The sequence below is a fragment of the Gallinula chloropus genome (assembly GCF_964237585.1).
Source record: "Gallinula chloropus genome assembly, chromosome: 5".
NCBI lineage: Eukaryota > Metazoa > Chordata > Aves > Gruiformes > Rallidae > Gallinula > Gallinula chloropus.
This window is the reverse complement of record NC_140090.1, coordinates 5,628,801-5,641,884: the sequence shown is the minus strand read 5'-3', so window position 1 is coordinate 5,641,884 and position 13,084 is coordinate 5,628,801. Positions and strand designations below refer to the sequence as shown.

At 37.0% G+C, this 13,084-nt stretch overlaps 1 protein-coding gene across 1 annotated transcript in view; it reads right to left on the bottom strand.

The window, feature by feature from the left end:
• LRP1B (LDL receptor related protein 1B) overlaps positions 1 to 13,084 on the bottom strand; it is a gene marked incomplete at both ends in the record, with an annotated part of 709,648 nt that overhangs the window by 243,331 nt on the left and 453,233 nt on the right. Inside the window, 4 exons of the mRNA XM_084264363.1 lie at positions 3,696 to 3,812; positions 5,632 to 5,757; positions 8,673 to 8,813; positions 10,456 to 10,578. Of these exons, the coding sequence (XP_084120489.1) occupies positions 3,696 to 3,812; positions 5,632 to 5,757; positions 8,673 to 8,813; positions 10,456 to 10,578 (507 nt within the window). The remainder of the gene's footprint in view (positions 1 to 3,695; positions 3,813 to 5,631; positions 5,758 to 8,672; positions 8,814 to 10,455; positions 10,579 to 13,084) is intronic.

Genomic DNA, 13,084 nt, shown 5'->3' with positions numbered 1-13,084 from the left:
GCTCTCTTTGATGCAGAAAATGTTTTAAAATTACAACAAAAGCACTTTTTTTTAATTAAAACAGCTTGTGGAAAGTTTTTTTTTCTTAAATCAGCTGCATCAAGCAGTAAAACTTTGAAATCACGAAGAATATCATAAGATTGAAGTGATTATTATTCCCCTTGAACTCAGAAAAGGGTGGAAGAAAAGTTAACATTAATGGCAACATCTTGTCAATCATTCCTAGAAAGCTTTTTCTTTTGTTTTGTTTTTCTTGGGGGAACACATTACAGTGACAACAAAAATCTGTTCCAAGACAAATAATGGAGATGTGCAACTAGAATGGTGCTTAACTACAATATATGTCTCATGTGCTTCAAGCAAGGCTGAAAGCAATTTTTCATTTTGCTTTTTAAGCTGTATAATATTTTTTTAAAAATGTACATCATATTAAATGTTATTTTCCCCCCTTTCCCATACATTAATGCCTTAATGGCTTTATCTTCATCTGTCTACTCAAGATCTGTATAGAGAGACAGAAACTAATCAAAACGAATTGTGTTTATCCTCCTCACCACCACCCATCTCCTTAGTCTCAGCCCACCACATTGTTTCCAAGGAAGCTTTGCAGCATCTGCAGCATTTACCTCTACAGCCTCAGCCTCCACCATCATTCTCAGCTCCCTCTCCCATCCTAGATGACAGGGACAACCATAGAATCATAGAACGGTCTGGGTTGGAAGGGACTCCAAGGACCATAGAGCTCCAACCCCCCTGCCACAGGCAGGGACACCAACCTCCAGGCCTGTATCTACACAAGGCTGACCAGGGCCCCATCCAACCTGGACTTGAACACCTCCAGGGACGGGGAATCTACTACCTCTCTGGGCAGCCTGTTCCACCACCTCACCACTCTTTCTGTAAAAAACTTCCCCCTAATATCTCATCTAAACCTTCCCTCCTTAGCTTTATGTCCATTCCCCCTTGTCCTGCCATTATCTGCTCTTTCAAAAAGTCGAATCCCCTCCTGCTTATAAGCTCCCTTCAGGTACTGGAAGGCTGCAATGAGGTCCCCCCGCAGCCTTCTCTTCTCCAGGCTGAACAAGCCCAGCTCCCTCAGCCTCTCTTTGTAGGGCAGGTGCTCCAGCCCTCTAATCATCCTTGTGGCTCCTCTGAACCCTCTCCAACAGTTCCACATCCTTCTTGTATTGGGGACCCCAGATCTGGACACAGTACTCCAGATGGGGCCTCACGAGGGCAGAGTAGAGAGGGACAATCACCTCCCTGTCCCTGCTGGCCACTCCTCTTCTGATGGAGCCCAGGATACCATTGGCAATACTCCTGCTCATTGTCCCTACGGTCTCTCCAGTACTCCTCTCCTTTCCCTAATTCCACCAGAGATGCCCATCCTGAAGCTTTCACAGCCACCCCTGTGCCAATTGCCCCGCAGACAAAGAAAGCAAGAAAGGTGCTTCTGGAGCTCACAGTGCAAACACCAATCTCCTTTCTCTCTGCTACCCAGCTATCTTGTAAAAGCTCTTGTCCTTCACCCTTGCATTACCGAGTGCGAATGGTATGACACCAAATTGAGAGACAGACATAAAGAATGACCACAAGTCATTTCCTTTATGGAAGCTGTAGAAAAATAAGGTTGGTCTCTCTTCAAAACTTTGGAAATGTCATGTTTTTTCAGTAAATCTGCTTGTATCTTAACAAAAAGTGTATGTATAATGATACTGCCATCATCTTTCTAGTCCTGCTCACCTCAGCTACACGTCAACAGAATTATGCTTAGGTTCTTGACTCATTCAGAGCCAAAAGGTATTTATTCATACACAGAAGACTGATGCATTTAAACATCAATGATTTGTAACGGTACCAAACAGCAAAGCATGATTTTGCTTTCATATAAAAAAACCCTGCAAACACAAAAAGAATTTTTGACTGTTTCACAGAATAAAATATGTACCACAAAAAAGAATAGCTAAAGAAATGTAATTACTTTCACATTGTAAAGCAATGAAATTAATTAAATGTATGAAAAATGACACATTTGCACAACCACAGTGCTCAAGGATACGTAAGCAAGATTCTAAACATGAAACATATGTAAAGGTTGGTCAAAATGAAAACAGCAGGTGAAATAAGAGCTGGTTAGATGATCTGTAGATATATTCCAGATCAGCTGACAGGACACCAAACAAAACACATGGGAAAAATGACGAAGATGACAGGTTTCTTAAGAACACAAGGTGCAGCTCATCAGATGTATTATTATCATACCAAGTGCCATGCGACGGAAAATACTGCGAGTCCTTTGGGAGCACCTATCCTGCCTCAGGAAGCAGCAGGTATTACTTGATTTGAAGCTCATCAATTGGGAGTCTACCTAATAATATTCTCTTTTTTTTTTTTTGCAGAAAAGCTGTTACCAGTAACAGAACTTTAGAAGTTTACAGCAGTAAGAATTTTCAAATAGACAAATAAAAAGGTAATGTTTTATCAACTGCATTGCAGTCAGAGTTGATTTGGGTTAAGAAACAGGATCTTTTTAGCAGTGGATCAAGTTAGAGTATCAGCTGTATCTGACAAAAATACCCATCTAACTACTGAGTGGCCTAACAAGTAGATTATAGATTTTAATTTTTTGGGCAGAACCTGTCACTTCATGTTTACAAGGTTGACACTACTAAAATAATCAGTCAGCACTCTTTCTTGAAATCTCTTGAAAGGCCATTTCAGAAACACATCCTATTATATTGAGACATGCTTGCCAAGTCCCATTAGTAAGTCAAATAATATCACAAATATTACCTAATAAACAGGGAACACCCTGATACACTATTTTGCAGACACCCCATTGACCCTTTTGCTCTCAAGACTCTCAGCAGTTACCTGTGACCTGCCAAACAGATGAAGGCAGTCATGCTGACTTATTAAAAACTTAATTGTTTGGAAACAGCTGATTAGACAGAGTGCATCGCTCAGTAAAGCAGTAATTAGCAGAGCTGCTGATACTCTCTCATGAAATAACCAAGAAAACCTTTTTTCCACAAAATACAACATCCTTCTGTTCAGACTTGAAACAGTCTCCTATTGACATCTAGAATATGCTGAGGGGGCCTATGTGAAGAGGTATGTGGCTGAGATAAACATCAATTTTTGAGGGTGACAGTGCGTTGTGATTTACCCAGTCAGGCACCTAAACCAACCACACAGCCCTTCACTTGCTCAAAGACAGTTTAATAGGACGTAAAAGGAAGACAATAATAATAAATAACAGTAAAATAATATACAAAGCAAGTGATCCACAGCAGAATTGCTCACAATCAAAGCTGATACTCTGCTAGCCCTTTAAGTTAAACTGCCTCCCCAGTTATATACAGAGAATGACATCATCTGGTATGGAATATCCCTTGGGCCAGTTGGGGTCAGCTGTCCTGGCCGTGTCCTCTCCCAGCTGGCACCCCCTGCCTTCTTGTTGGCAGGGCAGTATGAGAAGCTGAAAAGTCCTTGACTGATTTGCAACACCTAAAACATGAATGTGTTATTGACACTATAGCAGCTGCCATTTCAGAAAGAAGTCAGTTCACACAAAGCCAGAATTGCCCCCATATTCTTTTTTTTCCCTCATTTTATGCAAAAAGAGATCCTTGTTGTTTACCTTTTTATAGAACAATATTGCTTTTTTCCCCCCCAAGAGAAAATCTACTCACCACAGGATGTCATTTCATCGGTTTCATCTCCACAGTCATCTTCCCTGTCACACAGCCATGACATTGGAATACAGCGTCCATTCCCACAAGAAAATTGGTCAACCTGACACGTTCTTGCTGTCAAGACAAAACACTCCAAAAATACAAGGGAAATGAACTACATCTGTTAGGTCTCCTGGTGCATGTCTGTACCTGGAGGGGATCTCACTTTACGTGATCTAACTAAACATCCTTCATCTGCTTTGATTTGAGAGAAAATTGAGGTCATCTGCAGGACTGTGTTTTACCTCTTACTATGCAGCATTCTAGTGGTTTCTTCAGCATGTGAGGACATGAAGATTTATGTGTAATTATGCAAAAACAGGTGGTACAAGAGCATTAATAATGTTAAAATAATGTTAGGGATAGAGATGAAGTAATCAAAAATTAGAGCATAAAAATGTCTAAATTACAAGTGGAATACTAACAAATTCTATGTCATGACAGAAACAATGATCTGGTGAGATTCATGTTTACAGAGAAAAATGATAATATAACATGTGTGTGATGTGCACAGCCCCACTGTTCCTGGAATCTTTGCCTTTGGAAATATGCAACTGTAAAGATCCATTAAAGGAAATGATGTATATCTTTCTTCTGAAGAGATAAAGACCTCTAAAAGAAATCATGCTATGTAGCTGTATAAATTCCTTTGAAAGCTAAAGAACAATAAAAATTCAATAATGATACCACATATAAACCTGACATCACTTACAATTTTATTTATTCAAAATGCAAACTCATAACTGCAATGTCACTATCCTGACACAGATTCTGATTCCCAATTTAAGCTTTTAGAGTTCATCTATAAGTGATTCCACACTTTAAAAAAACACTGATACATTAGAAATCCCAATAATCAAAAGAATATTTCTTCATTCCCTATTCACAATTATCATTTACCTTTTTCTTTACAGAAACAGCCCAAAATACAGTAGAAGTAGTTTAAAATATTCAAAACCTTCCTGACACTGCAGGAACTAAAGGAAAAACAAGGATACAAAACGTATCCTGCAGCCAGCTGACATAGGGATGTAAAGGGGATACATAAGGATTTGAATCAGTCCCTTATCCCAAAAGGAAACTGTTGAATGTCAAAGGATATCAAGATGTATCCACAAGAACTCCACAGAGGTGATATGGACACTCTATGTCTGCATTTGCACTAAAGAGCTTTCAGCCAAACTGCACAAGTATTACACATATGAAAATTTAAATCAAGAGAATTAATTCAGGGAATAATTTAATACACAGTGCACGTTGCTTATGACTGCATTTCAATTTAAAACAGTCATCAGCTTAGTGGTGTCTGATATTTTGTACATCAAATATTTAGGTACTGTTCAGTGTACTCTACTGAGCAGCACTAAACATCATCTCCATACAAGCAAAGGACAGACTTGGAACTCCATGATTTATTGCAGTGCAGTAAGTAAACAATCTTCATCTTGGTATTTCCTTATAAATCCACTATACAGTTAATAGCTTACAAATGAAAAGAATTTCAAGCTAGCAAGGGGAAACTAAATAACTAATTAATTATGCTTTTGTCAGCATAAAATAAAATTTACCAGTGACATGGCACTCATCACAGCATGTTAACAAACAAAATTCTAACTGCCAAAAAAGATTTAGCAGGGACAAGTTTGTACCTAAGCAGTGCTTTGACAGTCAACCCATATGGATAGATTAAGTGCTGAATTACTTTGGAAAGCAGAGTCAAGCACAAGGATTAAGTAAAATATAATTTATATTCTAGCCTTAGCAGTATCAAAATCTGAATGAATTTAAAATGGCAATAATCAGATTACTAGTGGCAGACTGGTTCTGTTCAGTTCACAGCAGTCTTGAATTGTTTATGGAACTGGAGTTATGCACAACCAAGTAAAATTTTTACCTGCACAGGTTTTATTTGATTCATCTTCATTATTACCACAATCATTAGCTCCATCACAAAGCCATCTCTTGGGAATGCAGCGATTATTTTGGCACTTAAACTGATCATCAGGACAGCTATGATTGACTGGGGAGAAAGAAAAGTGAGGGTTGTTTTTTTTTTCCCCTAAGAAAATTATCAGAGAAAATGACATGAAAATAATAAGTGAAATAGTATTCCCTGGTGCTGCAGTTAGTCCTGTATACAAAAATCACCATGATATAAGTTTTGTTCAGCAAGTCAGTCAATTTAAAAAAATAAAAATACAGTACTTCAATCATAAGTTAAGGATAGTAAAGGTTCTCCTATCAAACTAGTGTCACCATGGAGATCCTCTTCTATTAACTACGAGGTCATGAAAGGTAGCAGCATTTTACAATGTCACTATTTCCTTAAAGAAAAATGTCCTGGATCACATTTAATCAGTGTGATGAGGTTTGCAAACTGAAGTGCTTATAAACAAACCATATCACCAAAGGGAGCAGATGCAAGTGGCTAAGTGCATCTCCAAAACATTACAGCACCGTGAGCAGGGATTTGGGCAGGTTAAAAAACCCTTCTAAACCGATGCACATTACTGCCAAGGGCCACACATTGATCTGCTGTTTACTCACCACGAAATTGTGGCTGTCAGAAAGTGAAACATGCAACAAAGGGTAAAACTGACCAAAAAAATATGGGATTGAAGAGTGAACAAGGTGTCTCAGAAAGGTGTTTTGACTAGCTACCAAGTAGCACGGGAACAATGTAGACTGAATGCACAGGAATTACATGAAGGCTACTGGCCCGCTCTTGCAGCTGTGGTTAAGTATATATGATCTGCCTCTCTTATGCTAATAGCAGAATCTATTATTAGCAGATCTTGGTAATCTTGATCTGCACAAGTGCAGTAAACTACACACAGTTTCAAATGCTAAGTTAAAAAATGATCTCAAGCTACTTTCCACCGACTCAGCCATCCACAGCCTCTTTTTAAAGTTTAACATATATCTGGAAACAAACGGTATTTAAAATGAAAGGACATCTTCCAGGCTTATCCTTGACATTTCAGTAGCTTTTATCTTTGACCTTTCTACCTATTCTTCCTATTGAAAACAACACAGACCGAGTGTGATATCAACAGCACATGAACCCTTCATGAGTGTTTTGTGGGGGGCTGCAAGAACACTGTAAGGAAAGATTAATTAATAATCTGAACAGAAAAGTATTCCAAGTCTCATAATACATCTGAGACAACCTAGTTTGCAATGTGACTGGAGAATGAAACTGTTATCATCCGTGAAGGAAAATTAAAAATTGAAGACTTCATAAGTCTCACTTCAATACTAGACATAGATATTGTTTTAAATGGTGGTTAAGTTTTTGCTCATATATATTTACTGACATGTGTGCATATTCTATTCATAATTACAAATATTTCAGACTAACTCAAAAAGAACTACTGAAGTTACCATAGTAACTGCTGAAGATACATTACTGTTACCATACTGGCCACTTAAACTATATAACATATATAGATTTGGGACCAGATTATGATTTCATTTATATCTGTATAAATCCTTTCAGAATTACAAGCTTTCACCAATGAATTGGTCTAAATTACACTAATTTAAATGAGAAGCAAGTCAACTCTGCCAAAATATTTTCTTTCTCACTGTCTATTAGTTGAGCAATGTCTTTATAAATCGAGCTTCTCACTTAAGAGTGCCTGGTGTTAAATTAAAATCTTAGTAGGCACTAGAATTCAGAACTGGCCAAATGTTTTGAAAAGGGTACAACATGGAGCTATTGAAATAAAAAAAAAAATATGGGAAAACCAGAAAAACTAAGTACCAGCCACACAGAAAAAAAGACTTAAGCATTACAGAGAATCACAATCAGTATTATCAGGCCAGTGTGAAGCAGGTAGGATTTACCCAAAGATGTACAGAAAGGACTATCAACTCTCAGACTAATCAGCTTTGCAAAGGTCTCAGCAGACATACCATGCATCCAGTTTTGGACACCCAACCCCACGGATCACTTGGCAAAGTTCAGAAAAGAGCAGTGAGATCTATAGAAAAAAACCTCTACTGGGGAAAAAAAAAACCCACAAAAACCTACGAACAGATAAGAGCTGTTTTTTCTAGAAGAGATAAGAATGAGAGACTATGGTAAGAGCTTTCAGCCGCACAGAACAATGCTGCAGAGTAGAAGAGTGGATCTCTCAATGTCTACAATTGTTAGGAAAAAACATAATGTATTTCCATTTCAGGAAAAGCCTTTCAGCTTAGAGAAACGATCTTATAACAGAAAAAGGGTTTGCAACAAACCAAGTAAGGAAAGGAATTTTCACAGCTATGACTCCAATTTTATAGCAGGCTTCCTAAGAATCTTCCATGAATGACACATATACACAACTGGTATGCTTTGTGTTATTTTTCACTGCAACAGCAGGACTCTTCTACAGCAAAAAAATACTGCCTTACTGAAGTTGGGATAAACAATATCCACTGCTGTTTGCTCATCCACCAAGCAAATCATATCACTATAGAAAGCTATGAGGTTGGCTAAGCATGACTTTGCCTTCATAAATCCATGCTGACTATTACCAATCACTTTTTTGTCCTTCATGTCTTTGGAAATGGTTCCCAGGACTAATTGCTCCATCGCTTTCCTAGAACCTAAAGTGATGTTGGCCCTGCTTTATATGAAAGTTGGACTAGAGATACTCCCTTCCGACCTGGATATAAAAAGAATGTAATCATGGGAAACAAAGCAAAAAACACCAACATCTAAAGAATCGGAAATGATGTCAGGAACAAAAAGATGATTGCTTTCTATGCTATGACACGAGTATATGTGTGTCATTTGAAAGGATTACTATTATTATACACAGGAAAAGGAGAAAATTAAAGATCTACATGAATGACCTAAGGATTATCAGTTTTGTTTGACACCCCTCAGTCTTATTTTTAAAAACAAAGAAAGAATTGCAAGTTAAAATGTGAAAGCATACATACAGCAAATTTCAGAATGCTCATCACTGCCATCCAGACAGTCATCATCCCCATCACAGCGCCAGCGATCCTGGATACAGCGCTTGTTATTGCACTGAAACTGTTCAGCTTTGCACAACTGCGCCAGCACTTCTCCATCTTTAACTAGGAGAAACATCCAAGAAGCACATCTATTTTATCAGCTTGATACAAAGAGAATGCAATACTGCCTCTACAGAAATAGATATCAGTCCTCGTTATTGCTCTTCAGAGGAGTTTTGGAGGGTTTTTTTTTAATACACTTTGCATATTTGAGGTAATTCCAGCTGAAGCCTGTAGCAGCATGTGTATCTGAGTGTGCGGTTGAGGCAATATACTTTTAATGGAGGAACATGGAACAGAATAGCACTCAAACTGGGTTTTTTTTTTTAAATTGGTGCTTAGATGGTAGTGTAAAAATACCAGTTTAAAATATCCCAATGCCTCATCAGCAGTGAAAAGAAAAATATTCTTACAGACACAGACCAAATTCTGGCGCATGTTAAAGGCTGGGAAATGATTACAGGAAAGCTGATTCTTGTATCCAAGCAACAACTCAAACACCTGCATGATGCACTGGTACAGACTCGGCACAGAAGAAAGGATAAAATTCTACTGAGGTAGAATTAAGTAGCAAGCTCCAAGCTTATTGATAAATCCAGACAGATACATTTCTCAACATAAGGTTCAGAATGCTTAATGTGTAAATACCACGCATCGCTCTATGACCCTAGGAGGAAATCCCAAGTCCTTGGAAACAGCCGGGCAATGAAGTGTGTTGGGGAAAAAGCTGGCAACCTGCTTCATTCAGATCTGAAAGTATCTAACCTCTCTTCCTAATGCTTACATTCCATCTTACCAGGGAGAAGTCCACCTTCCAGTATTTTCTGCTAAAAAGAAAAATAGTGTTCTTTAGCAACAGTGATGGCTCTGCCAGCCATGTATTTGGGTGAAATTCAAGGTAATTTGCAAGCTCAATAATATGCATCATGTTATGAAATAATCCTTATGCTTTACTCATCTCTGCTAGGCTTATTGCTGGGGACCTATGTAAAGTTTTGCACATTAAACTTCAAGAAACAGATCAAGGAGATCAAAAGAAAGGTAATTTTGAGTATGTTACAGATATGAAACCTAAACATTTTTTCACAAACCTTTATCATCTTATGATTTACTATTTTGAATTGAAAATACCACATTGATACCACATTGTATTTTCTGTACCACAGATGAGGATTATATTATTATTATTATTATTATTATTAAATCAAAGGAAGAGATTTAAGACAGTGAAATTTGTGCAGTCTGTGTCAGGTCCTCTTAAATACAAATAGAACTTGTTGACATGCTTTATGAACAGTTTCAGCTCAAACATTTTCTGTGCCAGAGTTTTATATAAGATACTTAATACATATAATAATCTTAAACCAGTTTATATGGATTTAATCACAACATTTTCTGTTATTTCTGATATACTTTAGAAGAGGACAGTGAAGTATTTATGTGCTTTATCATACTAGATATTCTGAAATATTTTCCAGTGCATTTTTTCCTCAAATATTTTGTACTACAATTTTGTATTTAAAAAAAAAATCCTTTTTATATTTAATGAACAAGAATATTTATGAAATAAATATTTCTTTGTCTTACAGAACCTCAGAAAGCCTCTAAGGACTGCACACACTTGTTGTACTTTCAGCTTTACCCATCCCTTAACAGTAGTATCAACTCAGATATTCTTTTAAAAACCCCAAAAAAAGCAACTTACTCATGCATGTTGTACTGTTTTCCTCCAAAAGCTGATTATCAGCACAGGCACAAACTCTGCCTCCAGGAATGGCCAAACAAAGAGTGCTGCACCCTCCATTATTAACACGACATGCATTGTCACCTGTGAAGAGAGAAATAAAATAACTTTAAAACCAATAGCCATGCTACAGGTAGGGTTTTTTTTATTTAGAACATAAGCACATCAAAAATTTTTAACATTATTTTCCTCTTATTTTAGGAGTACATTATTCTCACAGTTCCGTTACCACAGGTTACAATATTTAAACACTGTTAGTTACAGGTTGCAATAACCTGTAGGAACAGCAAAAAGAAGAAAACAAACCCTATGCCATCAGCTCACAACATTCTATCTCACTTTTTTTTTGAGGGGAAGAAATCTTACAATACCTTTAATACAACACAGCCACATGGACAGAGTTGTTTTAAGAAATTAAATAGTATACAAAGGAATATTTGGAAGTATCTTGGCATCTGCACATGATAAAACAATGTGACTACAAATGTAGACCAAGAAAAAGAGAAAGGAAACAGGAATTAAAAGTATGATGAGATCTACAGCGGATAGAATATATATTCCACTACTCTTTTCTGAGCACACTTGCTATTTTTCTGCCTTCTTTTCCAGTGTTATTGTTTCTTCCCAGAAGTTGTATGCTGTTGACATACTGTTGTCAGCATACTGTTGTATGCTGTTGACAAAGATACTGACAGCTGTCAGGTGTTTTAATCATCTACCAAGAACTGCTGCATCCTCAATACCTCATTTCTTAGCCAAGTAGACTTAAAATCAATGCTCACTGAAGCAATTGTTACAATTTCTGTTTGGGTCACTTTGGTCATGACCTAATTGCTCAGCTGTAAACTGCTGAGGGCATTCGACAAAGCTCTGTTAATTCCAAGTGTTGGTGATAACAGAGTATGATTAGACAAGCTATAAAATTCACAGGCATCAAAACTTTAAATTAAAACGATGTTTTTTCATGTTCCATTCCCAGTAAAGTAACTGTTCCTTCCTCAGCTTCTCCTTTTTATGTACATAAAACATTCATCAACTCCCTGGGTTAAAAGAGACTCCGCTCAATTCCCTCTCCTCAAAGTACTACCTCTTCTCTTTTCACAGAAAATATAATATTAGGTTGTCATTGAGATAGCTGGAAAAACACATATTAAACTGTCCTGTTAGAGCCATAACCACATGTGCAGGGCAACATCTTCAATTATCAAATGAACAGCAGATAACTAGCAAGAAAATTAAGACTCTGAAATTTTCAAATTTTAAGATGTACCTCATTCCATCTTACACTACAGACCTTGAGAATTTCATAATAATCTATTCCAAGACTTTTTCCTGACTCACCATACATAATTTCTCAAAAGCAAATGTGTCTACAGCATGTGAAAAGCCCAACACGTTTTCAAATAAACTTCTTGAAAATAATTAATACAGAATGCTGTGGGAAGCCACTGTGGTACCAGTAATTTCACTGGATAGGGTATGAGAGAATGGCAAGAACCTGGCTGTAATAACAGGGAAAACTGGAAGTCTCTAAGAAGTGCAGAGCTGGATCACAATTTTAGACTCTAATTTCGACTGGGGACATAAAATACTTCATTGGATCCCGACTTTATCTTTTAGATGATGGTCTAAAACATTGTAAAATAAGTAACTCCACTACATCTCTGCTCACCAAAACCCAAATAATATGAACTCTTACTCAAAAGAGTAAGAGATGTATTTGCATCTAAACTTTGGAAAACCTCAGGTACAGCACCACGTCAGAAAAGGTACCCTTGAAACTCTCTACACCTGTGCAGGATCAACCATTATACAAATCAAAGAATGTCAGTAGCACAAAGATTTAAGAAGATAATAGAAGCTGCCAAACCAACCAAAATATAATCTTCAAAAGTAAATAAAAAATTATATAGAGTACAAGTCAAGGAAATCTGCAGTTATTTAATTAAAGAATATAAATGAGTTTGTCAGATAACTAGAAAAGAATAAGGCTATAAAAGACCATTTAGCAGAAATACAGAAAACACTTGGAAAACTCACAATGATTGTGATGCCCAATACAAGCTTAAAATAAATCAATATTAAAACACTAGATCAAAGTCAGTTGGTCTGCCTTGAAGATAAAAAGTTCCTACTTAACCTCATAATTGGGATGAGAGCCTACAGCAGAGTAGGTTACTTGCTAAGTGATAAAAGAGAGAATGACAACAAGGAAAATACCAAGTACCAAGAGTTACAGAAAGAAGATCCTAAAGTGAACTTTCAGGAAATCTTCAATCTGAAGGTGCAATGAGACCTTGAGTCCCATCAGTCTTGCTGAAGAGATTCCTAGGCTAAAATGCCTTCTGAAATGCAGTACAAATCTCTTTATTAAGTCAGCCTTGGAATGTGTTTAGTTACCAAATATTTATGAAATTAAATTTCTTCAACTGCTGGTGGTAACAGCTATTTGATATGGGTGTTCTTAAAATATATCCAAAATTTCAAAAGCTATTATCATGTTTTTCACATTTTGTCAGCTTTTAAAACAGCTGCTGCTCTTCATGCTCTGCATCACTCTTGCATGTGATTAAATTAGGCTGATTCCATT